Source organism: Lagopus leucura, unplaced genomic scaffold (genome assembly GCF_019238085.1).
Source record: "Lagopus leucura isolate 7727_CA_CO unplaced genomic scaffold, USGS_WTPT01 Super-Scaffold_100040, whole genome shotgun sequence".
Classification (NCBI taxonomy): Eukaryota; Metazoa; Chordata; class Aves; order Galliformes; family Phasianidae; genus Lagopus; species Lagopus leucura.
The window spans coordinates 2,813,074-2,837,778 of NW_024962289.1; the positions used below are offsets into that span (position 1 = coordinate 2,813,074).

Consider the following 24,705-nt stretch of genomic DNA (forward strand, 5'->3'; position numbering starts at 1 on the left):
GCGGGCGGCGGCCGCGGGGCCGGGGCTCGGGGGAGCCCATGCGGCGCCGGGCGGCGGCGGCGGCGGCGTCCCCGTGCTGAGCCGGGCCGGGCGGTAGCCAGCCGGGCGGGCGGCCCCAGCCATGCAGCCCGGCGCGCCCGCGGGCACATGGGGCAGCGCTTGAACCGCTGCCTCGATGTGCCCGGCGCGCTCCCGCCGCCGCTGCTGCCGCTGAAGCGGAGGCTGCTGCTGCTCTCCATCATGCTCTTCCTCTGGCTCTACATGTTCTACTCGTGCGCCGGCTCCTGCGCGGCGCTGCCCGGGCTGGCGCCCCGCGGCTCTGCCCCGCCGGAGGAGAGCGGTCCCGGGGAACCGCGGGCAGCGCCCGCCGCGCTCAGCCCCATCTCCGCCTTCCTCAACGGCTCGGGCAGCAAGCGGCTGCCGCAGGCCATCATCATCGGCGTGAAGAAGGGCGGCACGCGGGCGCTGCTGGAGTTCCTGCGGGTGCACCCCGACGTGCGCGCCGTCGGCGCCGAGCCCCATTTCTTCGACCGCAACTACGAGCGGGGCCTCGCCTGGTACAGGTACGGGGCGGGGATGGGGGGAGCGGTTCCGGATACCCTTAAAAAAACGAAAAATGACCCCCCAAACCCGATTAGTTCCTGTCAAGCCTCCGCGAGGAGTGCGCTGTCCGAGGCGGTGCGCGAGGCGGCCGGGCGGCTGCGGGCTTCGCGCTGAGCAAAGCGCACGTCATCTCGAAATAGAGTTAAATATTAATTTTTCCTTCCCCAGCTCTCTCTCCGTGCGGTGGTTTTTTAATCCCTTGCGCCGGAGCTCCGGCCGCGCTCGGACCGGGGCAGCGCTGCCGGGGCGGGGCGGTCCCCGTTCGCTGCGCTGCGTTGGCTTATTCCGAGATGAGAATTCGCTCTGGATCGCAGGTTTCAGCAGAAACCCCACAAAAAAATATAATATATATGTGTACATATATATATATATATATATATATATATATACACATATATATATATATATATATATAAATAAAAAGGAGGGAGCAGATGAGAAGAAAAAAAAGGGTTACATAGCGAGAAACACGCGAGGCGTTGATTAAAAGTTGAAAATTGGAGCACAGCGGCGGCCGCACGGGCACCGCATCCCCCTGAGCCCGGAGCGCTCGGGGCCGATCCGTGCAGTACCAAAGCAGCCCGGGGCCGGCGGGTACAGCGGCGGAGTTAGGAGCTGTAACAGCCCTGCAGCCCGTCCTCCTACCCGGATCGCTGGATGGGATTTTGATGCCGCCATCCCGTCCCGAAGGGGATGCGGGATGGGATCGGGCGGTTTCGTGCAGTGGGTTTCTGAGGTTTGAGCGGAGGATGCGGCGTCCCACGGCCACGGGGTGAGACTGATATCCCATCAAATATTAACTTGGCGTTTGGGAAGGAGAACCTGCATATTGCAGAGTGGAGGAGCTGTCAGGATTTATTAGCAAGACGGCGTTGTAGGTGTTGAACTGTGTTTTTAATTAGGCGCCTAAATTAGACCATAAAATGGTTGATTAATCTTTTACAAGGAAGAGGTGGAAGGGGGAGAAGGAGAGAATAAAGCTTATGATTGCACCAATCTGTTGTCCCAGCACGGGGGGTGGCAGTCGGTATCAAAGGGACACACGGAGTTTTTAACATTTAGAGGAGCTGTCATCAAACTTGGGTTCAACTTCTCCCATGCTTTCTTCTTATCAGCTGCTCCATTTCCAGCCGAATGGGCCCTACCCCTGTGAGCACACTGCTGGGGGGCTGAGCTGGGGTTTTTTGCTCTTTTAGCTGAGTTCTGGGCAGCTCTGGGTGGCTGTAGAGTCCCAAGGTGGCTCTTGGGAGACTGTAACCCGAATGGGTTGAGGAGAAGGAATGCAAAATCGTGCTCAGTGCACTGAGGAGAATGGTAATATTTGCCCAAATAATGGCTGGGTGCTTTGCAAATTCTGCCTTATTTCTGAGTTCGGTTTGAATGAGACGCAGGAATTGGGCGGGATGAATTTCGGTGTTACAAATCAGATCCTGCATAACTGCAGACTGCCCTGAACCTCAATGCGTTTTGGTTTCTCAGCGCTCCACAGGAGCATGCTTATTGCCACGAGCCCCACTGAGGCTTTTATTTATTATCTGAACATCAATAAGGAGAAGCGTTTCTGTTTGCTTGTTAACGGCCCCATAAAAGCAGATAAAACCCGCTGTAAAATATCTGCCTTGCTGAGCAGGGTGTGCCTCAGCTCTGCTGCTCGGGGGCTTTTGCACAGTTCTCTGTGGGGCCGTTCCGTGCCGCAGCGCCCATCGCCGCCACTTCAACCCATCACCATTGGGACCATGGGGACACAACTCTTGGCTGCTGGAAGGAGATTTTATTCCCGTGGATCTGAGCTGATCGGATTGGATCTGGGAGTTTTGCTTTGATTTGGTTGGGCTTTTTTTTCCTTTCCTTTCTTTTCTTTTTTTTTTTTTTTTTTTTCCAGTTTCTTCCTGCTGTGCAATGCCATCTTCCAATGGAGACTTTGTGCAGATTGATGAGAGGCAGAAGTCGTGGCAATTTTGCTTGTTTTGCTTTGATGAGAGCTTAAATTTCGGGTGTATTTGTGATTAATTGTACCGATCTGAGTGCTGTGCCGTGCAGGAAGCACAGCGAGGAACTCAGGAAGGAGGGAGAGCAAACTTTTTCTTGCTCCATTTGTTACATGGAGGCATTTAAATGGAATAAAACACATTTCCCCTTACGCTTGCAGAAGGCAGAACAGCATCAAGTGGTGCCGAGCTGCTAAAAAGCAGAAGGAAGAGAGGGAAAAACTCACTAACAGTGAGATAGCTGGGAATCCAATGGAAACAACCCCATGCGCGTGTTGTGGGGCTCTCCCCGGTAATGAAAGCAACATGTTAACCAGTCCCAGGGAAAATATCCACCATGACAGAGGAGAAATGGGATCCAGCCATGCTGAGAACTAATTGTGAGGAGCACGTGGAATTTGGGGGCGATAAATGAGTTTCCTCAGTCGGGCTGCACCGCGAGCAGCCTGTGGGGAGCTGCTGTGTGCGTGTGGGGTGCTGCTCGTATGGGGATTGCTTCTTCCCTGGGATACGGGGAAAAATAATTTATATATTAATAAATTTTATATATATAAAAATAATATATTTTAAAATATATATATATATATTTAGTTTCCTTTCAGGCAATAATGGTGTGTTTTTAACAGGGCGGGGACTTGAAACCCTTTGGTCCTGTAATTAATGTACGGTAAGGAAACAAAGTCACACTTAGGATTACACATTTTTGGGCTGGTTTTTTGTTGCTTTTTCCCCTTTATTTCTCATGTTGAGCCCCGTGGGCTCAGCCCCGTGCCCTATGGGGCTGCGCTGTGCACTCCTGGCCCCGCTGCCCATCGCTGGTCTATCTGCTGAGCACTCAGCCTTCACCAGGACCCCATGCCCTGGCTGTGGCTGCTCGAGGAGCCAGGCCGTGTTCTCTTTTTTCCCCCCTCCCCTTTGTGTTTTATGGTATTTTTGGGATTATTGGTTTTTTTTCCCCAATTCATTCCCCCCCCCCGAATGATTCAGATCCATTTATGTGCAGTGCATTCCTAAACTCCAGATCACCCCAGTAAGCAGTGGGGATGTTATTGCACAGGGTGCTGCTTTGTGGCGATTCTCGAATGATGGGAAAAATCCTCGTTTGGTGTTGTTTGCTGTTTTTGCCCCCAGGAGCGTCCTTTTTGGCCCCCAGGGTGGGTGTGTGTGAGAAGCAGAGGAAAGGTAACACATCGGGTGGCTGTAGCCATGCTGAAACCAGGGTAAATCTGAGCGAGACGGAGTTTTAGCCTCCATTTGGCCATTGTAAAGCCTGAATTTATGGTGGCAGTGAGTGTAACACCCTGATGCCTTCTGTCCCCCCAGCCAGGCACTTGCTAACAGCTCCCATCGCCCCTGGAGGCTTCTCATTGCTGGGGAGTTTGGGAATGGAGGCGATTCTCCCAGCAGCTTTGTGTGGAAGCCCCATAGCTGGGCGAAGAGCAGTTCCCCCAGTGCGATGCCGGGGCTGCGCTGCTGGCAGTGAGCACATCCCAATGGGATGGTTGCATTCGTCAGGGTCGCTCTGCCAATCCTGCTGAGATTTTATTTGCTTTATGTTTAAAAAAAAAAAAAAAGTTAAAAATATTAGATGCATCTGTTAATCGATTGATATTGTAATATACAATGTTTATATAGAGATATGTGATACGTAGATAAACAAATCTTGGCTTTGCGTTGCGCTGTGCTGGGGCGAGTGGGGGTTCCCAGCGCCCTGCCCATAGGCTCGGGGTCCCGTGTGCCCCTCCAACACCACCAGGCCAATTTCCTTAGCGAACGGCCCCGAATCGTGGGGCTGGGGCTGCTGGAATCAGTCAGCAAGGCCCTTGTGTTCGCATGGGATCATTCCTCCAGATCTGAGGAGGGTTGAGTTGTTCAAACAGATGGCAAAGATTATTCGTGTCGCCGGGGTTTCAGCGCTCCGCTGCGCTTCCAGCATGTTGCCCGATACGACGCACGTGACGAGGCCTTCCCAGCACGACGCTGGGGGGACGACATTGTCTGCAGTGATCGGGTTTCATGGCCTCACCTGTCGAGCTGCTGAGCTCCTCGGCGTTGGCCGTGCTTTGGGGGGGACGTGGTGGGCTGCTGCATGGATATGGCAGCACCGTGTGCCACGAGCTGCGCCCAGCCGTGGGAATGGTGGGAGGAAAGCTGTGGGCTGGGCTCTGGCTTAAGGATTTTGTGAATTTGTTGTGTATTTGAGCTCTGTGATCTTTTCCCCATACGTGGCTGGATGCGGTGGCTCTAAAACTTGCCTTCGTGGAGCTGTATTGTCTCACCATCAGGCCCCGCTCGCTGAACTGCTCTGTCTGCTCCAGCTCGGACTCGGTGTCATTAATCCATCCTAATTAAGCGATCTTTCAGCAGCAGCGCTCACCTCTTCTGGCCGGTGTGACCGTGAGTGAGCAGTGGGTCACAGGGCTAAGCAACGGGCTGCGCGGTGCGGGACAGCCAGCACGTGGCTCCAAGAACAACAAATCCCAGGGCTCGTTATTTCAGCGGTGTAATTAGGGGGTCAGGGGGCATCGACGCTACCTGTTGTCACCCTGCAGGGAGTGACTGGAGGGGACGCCTCCTCCTGGCTGTGAGTAAGTGCTGGGTTGGGACTTGCTGACTGTACCAGGCTTGCCCAATTTCAAGTCTTTCAGCAGCTGATGGGGAGTTTCTTAATTAGCTCATGAGCAATGAACGCTGGGCGCTTCAGCGAGGAGCTCGGCCTGGTGGCTGTCAGCAGAGCCAGCTGGGTCGATGGCCCATTTCTTCACTTCGTTAACAGCAAGGAGGGGGCTGGGGGTGACGTGTCGGTTAGCAGCCTGGGTTAATTTGAGGTCCTGGTGATGCTGTTGGACTTGGTGGTCCCTGTGGGTCCCTCCCAACTTGGGATATTCTGAGGTTCCACGGAAGTGGTTGCGAGGTGCACAGAGCCACATTCAGAAGGGTCACCAAGGTCCCAGCAAAGGGTCCTCTGTGCTCCTCCTGCCTGGGACAGCAGGGACTGTGCAGGCGTGATGTACAGAAGGCCTTACAGTTCATTCATAAGTGCTGCAGAAAGGAGATCAGTTCTTATCTCTTCTTCAGAGGGTTCCCTGTGGTGGCTTTTCTCTTTGCAATAGCTCTGAAGCTTCAAGAGTGGCTTTGAATGCAGTGTCCCCATGCTGGAGGAAGTGAGGGACCTCAGGAGGAGAGGAGCGGGCATGTGAGGGGCTGTTTGCGGGCTGCTGGCATCCCACATCAGTGTGCTGGCTCTGGAGATGTGTGTGCTCCTGCCTCAGGAGCTTGGTGCTGAACCTGCTTTGGACTCGATGATCCCTGTAGGTCCCTTCCAACCCCTGCGATTCTGTGATTCTGTATGGAGAGGCTGAGCATTGTGGTGGTTGGGGGTTGTGATGCTGCTGGTGGGAACATCCGAGGAGAAGCCAGCCGTACAGAAGTGCGTGCAGAAGACCTCACACTGACTTTGAGTAAATGAATAATTCACTTCTTTTTTTTTTTTCCTTCTCCTGTTGGAATACATGAGTGTGACACGGCCCCTTGGCACGGTGGGTAGCAGGGAAGGTGAGAACTTAAAGAAAAATGCCACGTTCTGCTAAATTCTTTACATGTCCTTCCAGTTCCTCAGGAACACCCTGGAGCCAGTAGTGTTCAGTATCTGTCCCCACTGAGAGACACTGTGACTTAGGGCTGCCTTTGATTCTGTTACAGCAGCGGAACATCCAACCCTGAGCTTACCTGCAGCTCGAGGGCAGCAGTCCCACTCATGAGGCTGGTGCAGTGCCATCCTCAATATTACACTGCTCCTATTCAGAGCTTTGACCCAGCCAGCCCACTCTGTGCTGCTGCAGGGCCTTCCTGAAATCCACCAAGTGCCTTGTGTGTGAGAAAGGGAGAGATCTTGGAGCCTCCCCATCGAGTTGGCACAGCCAGTTCCCAGCAGTGTGAGCTGCTGGCAGACCTGCAGTCAGCTCTTCCAGCAGCAAATGGGGATTTTGTGTAGGTTTTTTATTTTATAGGCCTGCACAGAGCATTATAGGTGGATATGTATGTTACACATCCCTTGCTGAGTGTGAACGTGAGGCCAGATCCTGGGCTGCTGCGCTGCAGTCCTGTGGCACAGTGCAGCTGGAGTGGGAGCACTGATGCTGGTGCTCAGCATGCTTTGCTGCATGGGCAGGCTGCTCTGCACCAACTGGATGTGGCCCCAAAACTTTGCTGCATTCAGTGCCCTCTGAACAGGCTCAGGTCCCTGGTGTGTGTTTGAGTGGTGGAGCTGTTAAACATTCCTCCTGAAGCATGCACATTGTCCTTTTGGGCAAAAGCCATTACTTTGATTAATTTCGATAAAGCAACTAGAAGAAAACAGTTGTGAACAACACTCTGTTCTAACACTGGAAGCTCCTCCGGGTATTGAATGCAAACTTGTCTGAAAATCAGCAAGTGTGCTGCATGCTAGTGAGCTGTGGGTGGGGAGCAGCACCGTCACTGGGGAACCAACTGCAGCAGGATTGCAGGTTTTGTCCCATGTACCCCATGTGCAGGAGGCTGAGCACTCAGGGCCGAGACCTTCTGTCACTAGGGGGAGGAAAAAACCCCGATGCTTTATTCACCAAGTGCTCTGCTGCTTCATCAGGCTGTGAAATATTTGCTTAAAAACTGGCAAGGCCTGCAGCTCTGGCATGCCTGCTGCTTGGTTTGGTTGTTGTTTTTTTTTAAGCTGTGTTAGACTTGGAAGGAAGGCAGGAGGTGCAGGAGTCAACCGGGGGGAGGCAGCAGCTTCGTGAGCCCAGTGCACCAGGTAAGGGGTGTTGTGATGCCTGCAGTTTCTCACCCCCCTACGACCACCCATTGACCACCCATTGAACCTCTGCACACAGTGTGAGATGGGAGAGCACCCAGAGGTGCTCGGTGGGGTGATGAGGTTTGTGGGCATCTCCAAACATCCCCCTGCATCTGCCTTGGCTTCACTGCGTCTCTGGGCAGTGAAGTTGCAAACAGAGCCATGTGGGAGCTGAGCAGCCACAGGATCGCTGCTCTTCGGGGAGCTGGATGGGGATCAGCAAATCCCTGCTGTCCTCCGTAGCGCTGTGCACTCAGCTTGCTGCAGCTTCACACAGAGCTCACAGCTTCTTTATAAAATTTCCCCTCTGAGCAGATCTGCTATCTAGCAAGCCCTGGACTGTCTGCATGGTGTTTTCAGAGGGAATAGCTAACAGGAGTTGTTGAGCAGCGAGCAAAGCCCTAGGAGCAGATACAGGCCTTGCCAAAGCAGAAGTGGAATAGCAGGTTAGTGTTTTGTGAGCTGAGAGGGGCCAGGAGCTGCTGTCTGCTCCAGAGTCTCTTAATTACAGTCTGGTAGGGAGGAGTGTCCTGATGCCTCACACACCACCATGCTGCACTGGGGCTGCTGGCTCCCCCCAGAGATGGCTTCAAGGTCACGCTGCTAAATGCAGTGTAATAATTAATTAAGCTATATATAAACAGCAAGCTCATGCACTCCTAAAGCAGATTAGGAGCACAGGAGTTTCCTCCCCATGGCCGTTTCTTCGCTGGGTTCCTCTGCAGTGAGCCATGTAGTTGTGCTCAGCCATCCAGCATGGGTCACCAGTAGTGCTGAGCAGCTGCAGGGCTGGGGCTGAGTTGGAGAATGGTGGGGGCAGACAAAAGCCTGCTCCCAGACCTGCAAGGTCCCCTAGACCCCCATTAAACCCAGTCTTCTTGCTGTGGATGGAGAGAGGGGACACATGCAGCATCTCTGCCTTCTACATGGGTGCCCAGTACTGGAAGAGCTGTTGGGATTTCCCTTCAACAAGTGTTTCAAGGCTGCTGTTGCTGTGAGGCTCAGCATGGCAGTAACAGAGCTGCAGAGTGCTTTCATTTGCCACCGTGATGATGAGGAGACTTTGGTGTGGGTACACAAAAGGTTGGTTGGTGTGGAGGTGGGAAGCTGGAGGTGGAGGAATGAATTGTGCTGGGTTTTCTAGAAGGCCTAGAGCAACCTGATGTAACGAGGCATGAAATTAGAGCCCAACAAATGCTTGCTGCGTGACTCCTCTGGAGCTGTGATTCATACAGCATCAAAAAGATGCTTGTTCTTTTACTGTTTTGAGGTGTCTTTGGATAGATGTCCAAAATGGGTCGAATCTCTATGCAAACTCCAGAAGTAAGCATTTAGGGGTGAAGTTTAGTTTATATTCAGGTTATTCTTGATGTAGGTGCAGAAACCTTCCAGGAAAACTAAAAGCTGCATCTCTTCATCAAGTAGAAGTGATCTGCACTGTCAGATGCTGCTGGGAGGAGGAGCAGAGCAGCTTTCAGTACTTCCAGATCAGGAAGGGTTTTGAAGTCAGCACACACCCATGCTACAGAACCCATCAGCAACATCCTTGGAAAATCCTAAACAGACCCTAAGGTCACCTCCAGGAAGAGTGGAGCAATGAGCATCATTGCTGCATGCTTGATTGTTTTCTTCTGCTGATCCTTCATGGCACATTCTGATGCGTGACCAGGTGGGCCAGTGTGAAGCAGGGATTGGTAATGGGGAGAGCAGCCTGGGGCTGGTGGGCTCCGTGGAAGAGATTGGATCCAGGAGATCTGAGCTGCCCTCCTGCAGCCCTGTCGCTCTCTGATACAGAGCTGGCTTGTCTCGGTTTCTAAGAGCCAGGATGTGGCTACATCCAGGAGATGGAAGCAGAGAGAAAAAAGGCTTTGTGAGAGCTCACAATGGAGCCCCGGGTTGGTTCAGTCCCAGTCAGAGGGGGCCGGCTGTCTCTTTGGGAACCCAAGGGTGTAGAGATCAAAGGTGCGGGTGAGTCAATTACAATTCACATTTGGTTCATCCATATGTTTGAGTATTTGAAAGGCTTCAATAGTAATCCATTTTATATCTCCTGTGCCCATTGATTTGTTAATCTGACACTCGGTTTCATCTGAATGACAATGGCTCTCATTCAGACTCTTCAGTGTTCAGGGAAAAGTCATTTCACTTGGGTTGTGCTCCATCTCTCAGCATACCAGCCCTCTGCCTTCCCTGTGTCAGGGACTGTCGAGCCGAGGCATGGAGCAGGTTCAGAAGGAGATCAGCTCTCATGCATTTCCTATGACCTGTCTGATAGGTAGATCTGCTCCCACTGGTTGGGTTTTGGCAAGTGTGACATCACTCCACAAAGTCCCTTTGGGTTGGCACTGCAGCCATGGACCTGCCTTACAGCCATCAGGGTATGAAAAAAGACAACCCAAGCAGTCAGAAGTGAGCAGCCAGCATGAAGAGCCCTCCTAAACACAGCCCAAATGTGTAGGATTAGATCAAATCATTGGTATGGCAATGCACAGTGTCTAATTAAGTGAATGCCTTCTTAATTAGAAGTAGTGCTTTGCATCTGTTGTACTTGCAGCAGAGCATCTCCACCATCTGAGTCTGCTCTTTAAAGAGCTCTTGACTGCTTATGACCAGCCATGGTCCCACGTAATGACTGGGGCAGGAGGGGTGTCTGCAGACAGACCTGCTCCTTCTTGTTTCCCTAATTGCTGCCTGTCTCCCTCCTCCACTGGGAATCTCGTTCCTTCCCAGGCCTGTCGGTGTTCCTTCTGCTGCACCCAGAGCTCTGCAGCATTGCTGGCACTCGCCTTGTGGCATGGTGGCACAGCCACCCTCAGCAGAACATCCTCAGTGGGCACCCTACTCTTTGGTCCTGGTGTTTAATTGCTTTTCTGGCCTCTGGAGTTTTCTGTGAGGGGTAAAAAGGGTGGGAAGAGGCTGGGGGAGGGGGGGAGGGCCATGCCAGCCTGACTGGAGATGCTGGGGGAGAAAATCCCATCCCGGACAAATGTGTTGTCACTCACTAACCTGATCTGTTTACAATGGGAAGCTTAATTTCCAATGCACCGCCTACACCTTTCTGGCTGTAATCACAAATCCATTAAGGAATGAGGTGAGACAGCAATCCCATTTGTGCTAAAATGCATTTAGGGATCAGTGCTGAGAGGATCACCGGTGTATTAACTCCTGGGCCTTTGTTCCAGTGGGTGGCAAACACAACTCGCCCCGAGGTGGGACAAGCTGGTGGCCGGATGGCCACTGGGTCAGGTCACGGCTGTGCCACCTGGCAGCTGCTGTCACCTTCTGTAGAGAGGAAATTTGTTCATCGCTGTGGTTCTTCTCACTGGGACAGTGACCTGTGATGGACAGAGGGCTGCCCTGTTGTGCTTAGGGCCATTATGGAGGCTGCACGGCGTTCCAACTGGTTCCGCTGAGAGGGAACTGGGGCTGTGCAGCAGCTTCACGGCCACACTCAGCCTCTGTTGGCAGCATCCATGCGCATGTGGCTGTTGGCAAACAAGGCAGAAGAAGGAATTGTACCTTTTTTGGGTGGGATGGTGGTGAAAATGGACGGCTGGTTGCTTTCTGAACTGTCCTTTCCAAGCCCTGTGCAGCTGGGGCAATACCGGTTGCTTGCCTTTTGCCTTTAGCATTCCCTTATCTGCAGAAGATGGATTCCTGGAGTAACTATTTAAGGATGTGCAGTCTTTTCTTGATGCGTGTGTGCATTTGTCTGCAGGCTTCCCTGTTGCCTGCCCTGGCCTTGCCATCCAAACTGCTTCCTTTCTGCGTTCTGTGGAGGCGCCAGGCTGCTCTGGAGGATACTCAGAGGCTCCAAGCGCTCACAGGAGATCCCTGCTGCATGGACAAGGTGGTCTTCCTGCTTCTCTCTCTGCTCTGCTGCCCACAGTGAGAAAGAGCAGCAGGACTGTCCCACAGCTGCCACCAGCACCAGTTCCTTTTGGCTCTCTTTGCACACCCTGTGTGCACGTCCCACCCCAAAGGTGCCTCGCAGGAGTGACAAACAGCGAAGCGTCCCTGCAGGCAGCACAGGGCTTTATCACCAAGCTTTTATTTAATAGCAGGGCTCCATGGGAGCAGTGTGTGTCTAGGTGCATGCAGAGCCCTCCCTGTGCAAACGGGAGGCTGCTCAGGGGTGTGGGACAAAAGGCAGCACTATCAGTGCAGCTTGTTACCTGCCTGTGCAGGCACACAGGTTGGGGGCTTTCATTTGTGTGCTCGGGGAAGGACACAAAAGAGCTCTCAGTGGGGCTGTGATTGATGAACAGGGCAGGAGGGGAGTGTGGGTCCCGCCTGTCTCTGGGTTGGTTTTGTTTGGTGGCTGTTGATTCGTGCTGTGTTTAGTGAAGGGCTGGCTCAATAGGTGGTGGGTTTTTCTTTTAGCTCTCCTCTAGCAACATTTGGAGCGGGTGAAATGTGGTGTCTGGGCTGTTCCAGGGAGAGGGAAAGCATGGGAAAGGGAAGGGATGTGGAAGCATTGGCTTGTCCCTGTGTTGTGGCTCATCCCTGGGATGAAGTGTGGTGTGTGAGCTTTGTGTGCCCCTGGTTTCAGTTCATCTCCCCAAAGTCCTGTCCTGGCTCAGAGCTTGTGAGGTGTTGCTGAGGTGTCCTGAAGTGGTGTCCTAAAGTGATGTGGGGATGGTTGGAGTGGCTGTTGTCTCCTGCATAAGATACTGAAGATATGCCTGTTGGATCCAGCATGAGGTTTGCTCTGCTCGCTGGGCTCCCCACCCCTGGCATATGGCACAGGGGGTCCCTGGAGAAGGGCTTTAGGAATGAGGCTAATGGGGATAACCTCTTGTGGGCTTCCTGAGTTATAGGAATATGGCAGGGATAGGAAATATCTCCAGATGCAGTGCACAAGAGATCTAGAGCCCCACTGTGACAGCCTGAAGCTAACAGAGGCCCCAGCCTGGGGCAGGGTGCAGGGTCTGGCCCCATAGCACATCCTTTTGGGGCAGCCAGGAGGCTGCTCTGCTCTGCAGGGCTGATTGGTGGTTCTGTTCCTGCATTAGCCGTGGTGCTGCTGGGTTTGGGGTTCTTGAAAGACCTGGTGCTTCTAAGAAAACCATTGAAAGCCAACAAGCTGTATTCGCCCGCATTCTCACATCCATGGGCTCTAACCCTATGGGGGGTTGATCCCATCACTGCAAGGAAGCGCTTCTCTGAGAAGTAAGGAGAGATGTCCAAAGGACAGTGTCTGTGGTGTTTTAATGTCTTTGAGAGGATTAGTGCTGTTCCTACAAATTAGGAGAGGAAATAAGTGGGTGTGGGAGCACTTTGGGGCTATGGACTCTGTGCTGGGCTGGTGCATGTGCTGCTTGGAGCTGAGTGCCGCTGCTGCTGGGGTCTGTTCCACAGTACTGGCATGTCTGAGGGGCAAAGGGATGTCAGCCATCAAACCCACAGCCTCTGCCACCCCGCATCTTCTAGGGAAGTGCAGACAGTCTGAAATCATCTCCTGAAGCCGTGATTTCCCCCTGCAGGCTCCAAGGAAGGCTGCAGAAGAGCAGTGATTCCAGGCTGAGGAGCTCTTTTTGCACTCCTCCAGGTCAGCCTGCTTTTGGATGAGGACATCACTTTGGTTCTTGTAGCTGCTGGACCAATCCCAGCTCAGCTGGTGACGGTTGAAGCATCCCATGGAATGTGGGCCCTGTGCTGCTCAGTGCAGGGTTTTTGAGAAGCAGCATCTCTGGCACAAGATGCATTACAGGGAAGAGAAGCGGCTGGTCCCTCTGTGGCAGTGAGAGCCACAAGTCAGGCAAAGGCAGCCAGGAGGACTGATCTTTCCCAAGGATTGAGTTGTGAGTACTGGATCCCAGCAGATGCCTCAGATTCTTCTTTTTTCCACCTTTCTGGGCTGTTGTCTGCTTCTTTTACAGGGAGAAATGTTGCAACCACTTTGTGCTGAACTCTTGGGCACGGTGAAGGCAGTGCCAGCGTGTCGCAGCCCGGAGCCGCTGCACGTGGGTGACAGCTGCTGGCAGAGGGATGGAGGTGACAGGGGTGCACAGGGATGAATCGCAGCTACACGTTTTGCTGGCGTGCACCAAGAGGCAGCAGTACGCAGGGGTGAAACACACAGCTTGGCAGATGCGACTGGCCCTGCGATCTGCTGGAAAAAAGCCTTTGGTTCTGCTTTGCCAGTTAGCTCAGGTGTGTTTAGGGTTAGTTTTCCCCCTTAAATCACAGAACTTCCCCTTCCTTGTCCTTCTTTGAAACAAAAACTTTTTTTTTTTTTTTTAATTTATTATTATTTTTCTTCTTGGAAATGAAGACAGAGTAATCTCACATGACTCAAGCAGTGGGCAGTGCTGCTGTGCGATATTCTGAAGAAGTCACCCAGAAACAGCAATTAGCTTTTAATTGAAGTGCCGTGCCCGGCAGGAAGAGGAACCGGGGCCCTTTGTGCCCAGAGTGGCAGCGGGGGGACCTGGTGGCCCTGAATGGGACCAGGCTTGACCGAGAGGAGGAAGATGCTCATTTCAGCCCCACCCCCTTTCTGCACTCAAAAGCTGTTATTTTCAGAGCAAAGCACTATTGAAGCATAGGGACAATGGAGACCAAATCCTGCTGGGGGAAGGGAGGTGCTGGCAGTCGCATCTTTTGTTGCTTTTCCTTCTTTACTTGCCTATGGCCTTCCCACTCCAAGAAATCCACATAGATGCTCGCTAGATGATAATGCAATCACTTTCTTGGGACCTTGCTAATAGGATTATAATTATTACTGGAGATAAAGCGGAGTGAATGGAATATTTACCACTTCATCTCAAATTATTGTAAATCCCACCAAAGCAGCCCTTTGATATGTAAAGTGCTGGCCCCCCTCCCCTCAGCGAGATCATTATTTAGTGGAAGTTCCGAGCTTTTAAATATGATGGGGGACAGAAAGAGGCTTCGCTCTTTACATAAAGAGGGGACCGATATAATGAACTGGTGGAGCTGATGAATATCTTGGCTGGCTCCAGACAGCAAGGAGAGAAAGTTCTTGGTGAGTGTTTGTAAATGCGGCGCTGAGTTGGTGCAAAGCAAGGAGCCAGGGTGGGCTGTGCACGTGGAATGTCTGTGTTGGTTTGGGAGGGACCTGGACAAAGTGTGGGGAGAGAGACCTGCTGAGATTTTTGCTTGCGGGACCCCCAGCCAACAAGCAGGGCTTTCTTTCATGCCTGTCTCCCAAGTTTTCATCCCCCTGAGCCCTTCCTCCCAACACTGGGCATCTGCCTTGGGGCAGGGAACTGCTCCACTCAGGAGTCTGAGGCTCAGAGACCTACCTGGTGCCTTTGTGCCCATCCTTCTTAGCCTCACACAACCTTTGAGGCACATTGGTCCCTATTGCTCTCTCCAGTGAAAGCACAAATCCAGTTCCAATGCAGACAGCACTGCCAATTTAGCATCGCTGCTGCTAGAAGTTATTCCCTCCCTGCAGGCTACAACTCTGTGATGTGCCATGTATTGCACTGTCCCCTCCTGTTATGCTGTGTCTGCATGCAGTATAAGGACTGGTGCCCCATGTCCCTGCTCACAGCCCAGCACGTGATGGGCTTTGCATCTGCATCAAAAGAGTTGAGATCAGACTTCATGGCTGGAGCCTGTTCCCATCTGGTGGTGGACACCTGGGTCTGCAGACATCATCAAAGCCCACAGGAGGAGTGGCTTCTTGATGGGAAGCCTTCACGCTGTTACCTTCCTCTCCCTCTCCTAATCCCCAGACTCCCCAACAGGTGAAGGGACCTGGCAGATTTGGGGGCAGGGAGAAAGGAGGGTGAGAAAAACATGACTTTCATGCCCATGGATTATTTTCCCCTTCTCCCTTCTCCTTTATCTCCCCTTTCTCACCCCCCAAATTCATTAATTCCCATCATCTGGTTTGTGTAAATGTCGTGGCGAGTGTTTGATGGAGCTGGATAGGGTTACACCCGTTTCAAAAAGGCTGGGGCTGCTTCACAGCCGTTCTCTTTTATTGTTGTACAGTTTTCCAACCCAAACAACGGGCTCCTGCTTGAGACAAAAGCACACATGTTGCTCTTATAGGGCTGATAATAAAAAGAGGAGAGGCTGAGTGCTACTGCACAGGTCCTCAGTGCAACGGTGGGAGGAAAGGGCAACCCAAGGCAGGAAAATTTTGCAAAGACATTTTCAAGTGTATCAAATAATAAACCAGCAAGTGGAAGGATTTTTTCGTTGTGTCTCCTCTTCTCCTTCCTCTCCATTTTCTTTCCCTCTCCTCAGCTGCCAATAGTGAGCAAAGTGGGAGCCACATTGGTGATGCCAAAGCCAGTGGACCTTGGTACTGATCTGTCGTGTAGTTAAAGCTCTGTTATTCTCACGTTCTTTCCTTGCTTGCTGGCCAGGTTCTTGCTTTAAAGTAATATTTCTGTGACTTGATGATTTTATGGTCAGCCTTTGGGGGAAAGCAGCCATTAAATCCTTGCAGTCCTGTGGGGTGACTCAGCCGTGCCGTTTGTCCCTGTGGCTCTAACCGTGTTATATTCCAATCTTCTGCAAAACTCATCCTGGACTTTCAAGGTTCTCCTAATAGCACAGTCTGTTTTGGCTTTTGCTGTCTTGTAAGAAATATAAGGGGTTTTTGCTTGCTAGTGATAACAGAGATAAAGGCATGTAATTTAAGCTCCATAAAGCCACTTAAAGCCAATGATAAATACCAGTGAATAGGGTCTGTGTGCTGCCATACTTTGTGTTGGAGCCTTGAAAGTTCTCTTGCACTGCATCCCAGTGAAACTGGGACAGGGTTGGTTCTCCAACTGATGAGCAGTGGTTAAAGGCATGGGATCAGGATGGGTCCATTGTGGTGGCCTTTGGCCTTGTGCTGCAATGCTGGTGGTGCTCTGGGTTTTTGCTTCCCAGACCTTTGCTCATTCCCTGGTGCTGGTATAGGGCTAAAAGCCTCCTACTGGGCTGGGAGAATGTGTCTGCTTTTTCCATTTCTGGTCTATCAGATCCATGTGGTCTGTCAGACTGCCTCACTGTTGTGAGGTTTTGGGGGGACATTCCCCAGAAACTGTCATGTTTCCAAATTTTGGTTGTCTTGAAACATAGTCAGGAATTTGGGTACAAAGTGGCCAGGAATAGGTTGGATGCTTTACATGCCCACTGCTGTGTGGCCAAGCAAATGGTTCTGGATTACAGGGCTGAGTTTGATGTGAGCATGGCTGGTATCTGAAATAGTTCGACTTGCTCTTCTCCCCTTCTTTCCCTATTTTTCTTACTTCTAGGGCAAGCTCTGGGGAAAGTCTAGAAATCCTGCACAAAAAATCCATTCTCACCATATCTGCCTCGGGGTCTGTGTGAATGCTGCTCAGTCTGCCCCACAGCCTGCAGTCATCTTGGTGGCATCCGGAAATGTTGGTGTTTTATCTCAAACGTAATGACACTTCTCTTCTTTTTGGAGCTGCCTACACAGACAAAGCCCTCTCCTTTTTGGAGGGAAGTTTTGTTGTCCTTGCAGAGGGAAACTGAGACAGCTTAGGTGTCTGGAGGGGGTTGAGCTGAAGGACTGGGCTGGAGGTGGGGGCTTTGAGACTGGAACGAGCCATTGCTGCAGCCATGCAGTGGTGGCGGCAGAAGTGACTCACTGCAGCGCAGCAGGTATAGGGACCACTCGTCCCTCCCTGTCACAGGATTCCCAGCTGGGTGATGCTACCAGCCCTGCTAGGCTCCAGCACATTCCTAGCAGCTCTGCTTCTCTCCCTCCCCAGGAAGCTGCAGTCTGTCCTGCATGCCATTCTGTGCTACCTGCCACCGACACTGCAGCCACAGGACACAGAGGTCCCTGCAGCCCCCAGCCCCTCCTGGAGAAGTGGCAGCAGATTAGCTTGGACCCCCCCTGCGCAGACAAAAGCTGCCACAAAGGGCATTAGCCTTCAGGATTGGATTACCGTGGGGCCACCTGTCTTTCCCACTTTGTAAATTTATGTCTCTCTGAGTCTAGTTTTCACATTAGAGAAGTTTGTACTTAAAAAGCAAAATAAAATCCCCCCTGCCCCCCCTCCTCCCATGTCTCCCCTGGCAGCAGCCTGGTGGGGTTATTTTAGCATCCCATCTAATTGTGGAGTTCAGAGCTGAGCAGGGCTGGGAATTAGGGCTGTTTGAACGAGGAGGGCCTTTATTACATTAGTCTAAGTGGTTAATAGGTAAAGTAGGCCAATCCATCTTTAGACTAAGCCTATCACTTCGCCTACGGAGGATGCAAGCCTTCACCGAGGAAATATTCATTAGAGGAAAAGCTTTTCCTCTGTCTCTCTTGACATGTTCAGAGCGAGGGGCTTTGCTCTCTGCCTGCAGGAAATTCATGACTGTGATCCCACTGTATCTCCATCATCTCATGGGATCTGCAGGTCCTCCAGGTGCTGGCTGCCCAAATCAGGGATGCAGGAATTTGCTGGCAATGTTGTCCTCACTTTCCTTTTCTGTGCTCACAAAGCAGAATCCTTGTCTCTTCCCTAGTGGGGATGCAGGGGAAGGGTTCAAAGGTAGGACTGCAGCACTGGGACTCTCTGCTGTGGGATGTTCTCAAGGCAAAAAGGGTTTCAAAGGCTCAGGCAGTCCACAGTCAATATAAAATGGGATGATTTGAGTGCACACACTGGCTCCAGAGGTCTTTGATTCCAGGTTGCCAGAAGGCAGGAGGATAACAAGACGGGAAGACTGCTTGCCAAGCTTTTCATACCATCTTTATTTCCCACCCTGCTATCCACTGCAGCCCTCTGCACTGTCTCCATCCAGCCCTGTCCCGACTGGTGCAGCAGCTTTTGTCTGTGCTCAGATCTCTTTCCCACGGCCTGCCCTCAGCTTTATCATCTCCCTTCCCCGTAAGGTAGTGGTGGTGGCTGCACCTCTGCCATCACTGCCTTGCACAGGGAAGCTGCCCATGTCTGTATCTCCCAGAGGGGCCATATCCCACCAGCACACCATGGCTGCAGCTCTTCCAGCCATGATAGCTCCTTCCCTCGCCCTCTACCACTCAGGCAGCCATCCCTGTCTGGAAGCCTCGGGAGCAGATATTCAGAGTTGGAATCTGGTCCTGCTTCCATCGATGTACACATCTGGTGTGTTGTGTTGGAGCCACAGTGCTACACCCGGGCCAGTTTGCCCTTCTCCAGGTGTGGTTTGAATGGGAATAAACCCTCCTCAATGATTCTTCCACCTGTGTGAGTTCACAGCAGTAAACATACCAGTTCCTCCTGTCCCCAAGGCCGTGTGTCTGGCTGCCGTCATGATGGGTGATGCCTGTGTGGGAGGTTATGGAAGCCACGGAAAAGCTGCTCGCTACAGACGGGCACGTGCAATGAAACATTGCTTTCCTGGATGTGGTGCTGTCAGAGGTTCAAACCACATCCATGGGCCATGATATTTGACTTCTGCTGTTCTCCATTTTCTGTGCAGCCACTTTTCATTTGGGTCAGCTGTTGGAAACAAGATGTGCTGCATGTCCTCAGGCACAAACCAGGGGTGGGCTCAGGTGCTGCTGGCCCTATGGGTGCCTCTCGTGCTCTTCCACTTCTGCAGTGCACTCCTCTGAATTCATGGAAATGCTCATTAAGAGTTTCCCAACCCAATCACCTGACTCAGCAACTCTGCCCCCAGCAATTTCCTCCTCTTCCACAGGGCAGAGCCCTGCCTAAGGCCTCTCTTGTGCAAGGAGGAAAAAATAAGTCTTGCATCATTACCAGGAGCACAGTAAACACTGATTGCAGCAGCCCTGCAGGAGAAGTTGACCTTGATGTCCACAATGCAGAGTGACCTGCTGGACTCACTGCCTTCAGTTGGACCTAGGCCTATCATGGAGAGCAGTCTCCGCTCTTGGCAGGTCTCCGACTATTGGAGGCTTTGTGGATTGAAACCTTTAATCAATTGGTGGCCATCAATTGATGTAGAGCTCAGATTTAACGTGGCCATAAAAAAGAGACCCCACTTAATGAGTAGTCTGTCGAAATCCACATCAGCCCACGTTAGATTTAGGAGTCCCTCCCTGAGCGTCACTGACTCGCGCTGTTCTCCGAAGGCGTTACCGGTTTGTGAGTGAGCCAGAAAGGCACAGGGTTAGTCAGAGCTGTGTTTTGATTCTGTTTGTCTGCACGTGACAGCTCCTGACTTGCAGCAGCATTCATATCCCAGGTGCCCATAGGCTGGGGCGACTTTCGTCTGCATGAGAAACTCCATTTGTGTGATGCTGAGAAGGCAGCCCTAGGGTTTGCCATCACTGTTGGCTGGAGGTTGCCCCAGCATGTTTGCCCCTTTGTCCCAGGTCCACTGACTGCCCTACTGACCCAAGAGGATCTAGACTAGATGATCTTAGAGGTCTTTTCCAGCCTTAATGATTCTATGATTCTATGAACAGTGCAGTGCAGAGCCCACAGGTGTGGGCATTGCATGTCCCTTGGCAGTAAACACATTGCATAAACTTAATGCCAGAAGGTGAAATAGAATGCTATGTACAATCTACATCAAACAGCAGTTACCTAAACAGCTACTGACCAAATTCCATGGCCATGCAGCAATTTGTTGTTCTGTCAGCCCACTCATTATGGATTTTCCTGCTATTTACCCCCAGATGGGTCATTTTTCCCTTTGCCTTCTTACTCAGGGAAACCACTGGCATTAGCACGAGTTGTCAGCAGCATTTGGAATCTTGAGGGCTCACAGTGATCTTTGCTGTAGAGGCATAAAGCAATGTGGGAGGGTAACAAGCAGCCTCTGTGTGCAGTGCAGTGCAGTACAGCTGGGGTAAGGCTGCTTGAGGCTTGCAGATCACACGCTCACCAGTCATTTCTCTGTGATGGTGGATGCTTTGAAAACTTAATCAAGTTTTATAGCTTTAATTTTGTGACAGACTCCCCTCTTGCTGTCTTTAACTGTCTCTCAGCCCAGAGTAAATGAGTCCCATGGGGTTGTGAAGCGAAAGCATTGGCAAAGGGTCTAAAATATTTAGGCTTGCCAAGTGAATGTTAGGAAAAAATGACTTTTCTTGCTTTGAGCTATTTCAGTAATTTTAGAAAGTTATCCAGTTTTTATCAGCGTTGTTAATTAGAAATGACCAGGGAAACAGAGCAGAATTCAAGGATTTGTGTATTGTGAGGGTGTGCAAGCTTAGGTTGTGTTCTCCTGGTTGCATCCTGTATCCCAACTGGTTGTAGCCCATGTGGCGCTAGAGAAGACAGGCTGTCCTTGCTGGGTACTGGCTGGAATGTGCTGGAGATGCCTCCAGCAGCTCCTTCTGGTGCTTGACAGGGAAATACCCTGCTGAGGACCCAGTTGTTGGGTGACCAGCTAGGCAGATGCTGTGGGCAAATAGCTCTTTTTTGCCTAAACTGAGAGAAATGTAACACTGGAGATGCTAACGGAAAGCAGAGTGGGCATGCTCTGGTGAGCTCCTGGCTTTCAGTAGACCTTCCTCTTGTTACCCTTGGGAAGATGAGCTGTGGGCTGGGCATGGAGGCAGTCTGGTGCTGACATGAGCCATGCACAGTGCTGCTGTGGACTCATCCTGACCATGTGGTGTGGTGTGCGCAGCCACACTGCAGGTGTGGAGTTACAGCCTGGCTCCCCCACCCCTGGAGAAGTGGGACATTGCTCAGCTGGGTTTCTAATACAGTGCTGTTTAACAATACCCATAGCCCCTAGATCATTGGAAAATGGATTTATCCATGTGAGCTAAATGGCCCATACAAACATGTTAAGGAAGAAAATTCTTGTGTATGTATGTGTACCTGTATTTATATATACGTGTGTATTTTGCTGTTACCTGCTGTTGTAACCTGCACGTTTTGCTGGCAGGGACCTCATGCCCAGGACCCTGGAGGGGCAGATCACCATGGAGAAGACCCCCAGCTACTTCGTCACCAAGGAGGCCCCGGCCCGCATCTCCTCCATGGCCAAGGGCACGAAGCTGATCGTGGTGGTGCGGGACCCCGTGACCAGAGCCATCTCGGACTACACGCAGACGCTCTCCAAGAAGCCCGACATCCCCACCTTTGAGAGCCTGACCTTCAAAAACAGGACTACGGGCCTGATCGACACCTCGTGGAGCGCCATCCAGATCGGCATCTACGCCAAGCACCTGGAGAACTGGCTGCTCTACTTCCCCATCGGGCAGATCCTCTTCGTCAGCGGGGAGAGGCTCATCAGCGACCCCGCGGGGGAGCTGGGCAGGGTCCAGGACTTTCTGGGCCTCAAGAGGATCATCACCGACAAACACTTCTACTTCAACAAAACCAAGGGCTTCCCCTGCCTGAAGAAGGCGGAGGGCAGCAGCAAACCCCACTGCCTGGGGAAAACGAAAGGCAGGACCCACCCCGACATCGACCAGGAGGTGGTGCAGAGGCTGCGGGACTTCTACCGGCCCTTCAACATGAAGTTCTACCAGATGACGGGGCAGGACTTCGGCTGGGACTGAGGCTGGCGTGGGAAAGTCCCCTGTAATTACTTGCCCATCACAGTTTGCGTATATAAAGAGATATATATGTATGTAAAATGTACAGAAATCTATTTTATAATAATTTATTTTTAATTCCTAAGCAATTAATTCACTAAGCTGCCTAACCGCACTGGCTAGAACGGTAGCCTGTAACCTGTTTAACATTCCACCGTGTTTAATTCTAATATGTCTCTTCTTTTTTTTTTTTTTCCTCCTTTTTTTTTTTTTTTTTTTTTGGTTTGGTTTGTAACTGACGGTGCTTCCATTTTTCCTAAAGAAGATTTGTATTTAAAAATAAAAAAAGCAAAAAAAATCAAATACAAAAACAAAAACAAAAAAAAAAAGGGACGGGTGGGAAGGGAGGGAGGGGAAAGCACAAATTTATTTTTGTTACGGGTATCTGGCCTTTATAAACACTTGCTTTCCCTATTCCGGTGTCCCGGTCTCTGCTCCCTCGTCCCAGGGGTTCTGTGGGGCGGGTGGGTGCAGAGCTGGTGGGTCAGAGCGTGGGGAATCCAAGCCATAGAGCCCCTGCCTGGTGTCCCATGCTCCTTTCCTCGTGGGGATGCTGCAGAGCCTGCGGCGCAGGCAGAGTGGACTCTTGAGCCTGCTGCTCCTTGCCCTGTGTCGAGGAGGCTCTTTCCCACAGTCCCTCTATGCATTTTAAATCTTGACTGCAGGACAAATGTGAAAATGCATGTATATGTGAGTGCGATGCACTCTGTGCTGCTCAGAAGCCACATGTGGTGCCTGCCCCACGGGGGGAGATGCCAGAGATACCCGCAGAGCCACCTGAGCCCCCAAGTCTGAGCCTAGCACTGTGCCCTTGGTGCCCCCCAGGGCACTGCCCCTGCTGGGAAACAACAGCTGGCCCTCTTTACTCCTGCTGTATTTTGGTTGAACACATTTCCCATGCTCTCAAGGAGCAGTATGTGCTTAGAACTGGGAAAAATGCTGCTTTGCCAATGAGGGCAAACCTATAGAAAAGCAGGGGGAGGCTGGCAGCTGGGCAGGATGGGAGGCTCTGAGCACCTCGCTGTCAAGCCGTGTGCAGTGACCTGGAAATCCTTCCCCAGAAGTGGAATTGAATGTGTTGGAACGTTAGAACAGGTTGGCAGGGCTCTCCGAAAAGCTCCAGCTGTGTTTTGCATGCTCAGCAGGTTTTGGTAATCACTGTGTGTGCCCACTGCCTTGTTGCTGTCAGAGGTTCTGTTAGCTCAGCTGAACACCTGCAGGGCTGTGGTGAAGCTGTATGGGCTGTGGGCTGACACAGCAGCGTTCCATTGGGTACCTTGTCCATGCTGGTGGGGTGTGTGGGGTTCACACCCCGTGTGCATGTCCTTAAGAAGTGGGAGATGTCAAGCATGATGCCAGGTAGCAAAACTGCAGTGAGCAGGACCAGCTCCCCATGTGGGCATTGCCCCCAGACACGTCTTCCTACAAAGAGAATGTGATGCAAATCCTCTCCTTGCACCAAGCCTTTTCTGGCAATGAAGCAATGCTTAGGGCCACCATCCACCAACAGGAGTGTGGGACCGGACAGGTTAGCAGAGCACACCCCGCTGTCCCACAAATACAGCTGAAACCCATGGTGGTGGTTGGATCTATGCACATTTGGGGGCTTTGGTGCCCAGCCAGGCCCCGTTCCCTACTGACAGATGCATGAGCACATTGCAGACCCCATAGTGTTGGGTGGCCTGGGAGAAGGAACTGCTTGGGGCTGGTGGGGTGATGAGAAGGAAACACTTGGTGTTGGAAAAGTGATGAGGGGTCCCAACATTCTCAGTATTCTACAAGCTGGCTTATGCAAAGTGCAGAAGGAAAAAGCTTGCCTTCCCCAAGTGATTCCCACTCTGTGGCTTCCCTGCCATGTGCTTCCCTTAGGGTGCGTGTGCCCGCCTGTTTTTTGTGCTGGAAGATTCAGCATCCCCTCTCTCTTCTAGGATACAACTTCTTAATATCCCGATGTCTTCCTCAGCTGCGTGGCAGAGCTCAGGCTTCATTTGTGTTATCCAACCCTGCTGCAAAACGCTCTCATGAAGCAATCTTCTAGAAGAGCAGAAATACAGAGGGTGAATAATAACTCTTCTAACTGTGAGCAAACGGTTAGCCCTGCCTCAGTATCCTCTGTAATGAAGTGTGTAGTAGACTTCATTCACTGTAGAGGCCTTACCTGACAGTGTGACAGCAAAGGTGAATTCCCCGTGGTGTACGGCCGGTTGCTAATACTGGAATCAGTTCTATTGTCATCATTTAAAAACAAAACCTTTGGTGTTTGTTTGTTTTTTGTTTGAAGTTAAGCTTGGAGGTGTGATTAGAAGTTCTTTTTTTTTTATTATTTTATTTTATTTTTTAAACCTTCACATTGTAACATTAATTTATGGCTGAGTTTCATTCAGTCCTGTATTCTGAAGTGCAGTACAGGTATTAGTGATGCGTTCTCTGTAACATGGTACTGTAGAGTAGCCCATTTGTTAAAAAAAAAATAAAAAATAGTAATGATAATAATAATTAAAAAAAAAACAACAACAAAATGGAAAGAAAAAAACCCACAAAAAAGAGAGTCTGATTAAAAATGTAAATCAAGTATTTTGTGGTATGTACAACACAAATTAATTTTACACAGAGAAAGATGTTTCTAGGAAAATGAAATTCTGATAATTCATACTATTTGTATGAACAAATAAAAACTCTATTTTACCAAGCGATGGGTGCAGCTGCATTCATTTGGGCTGGGGGTGCTCCCCAGTTGGGTTGGGCATTGCTGGCTCCATGCAAAGCCCCAGGGTGTGTTTGGGAGCTGGAGGCATCCTTGGGTGGAGTTTTGCTCAGCCGCATTGCGTGGG

At 51.4% G+C, this 24,705-nt stretch overlaps 1 protein-coding gene across 2 annotated transcripts; it reads left to right on the forward strand.

Annotated features, from left to right (window-relative positions):
• The first annotated feature begins 142 nt into the window (after positions 1-142).
• On the forward strand, positions 143-24,354 carry LOC122186830 (heparan sulfate glucosamine 3-O-sulfotransferase 3B1-like). Of its 2 annotated transcripts, XM_042883784.1 has the most exons (3): positions 12,249-13,581; positions 16,659-16,807; positions 21,220-24,354. In XM_042883784.1, exons 1-3 carry the CDS (start codon positions 13,417-13,419, stop codon positions 21,836-21,838), a joined length of 933 nt encoding a protein of 310 aa, XP_042739718.1. In that variant the 5' UTR covers positions 12,249-13,416; the 3' UTR covers positions 21,839-24,354. The 2 variants fall into 2 exon arrangements, with proteins under 2 accessions (XP_042739717.1, XP_042739718.1); XM_042883783.1 differs by lacking the exons at positions 12,249-13,581; positions 16,659-16,807 and adding an exon at positions 143-563.
• Positions 24,355-24,705: the final 351 nt, after the last annotated feature.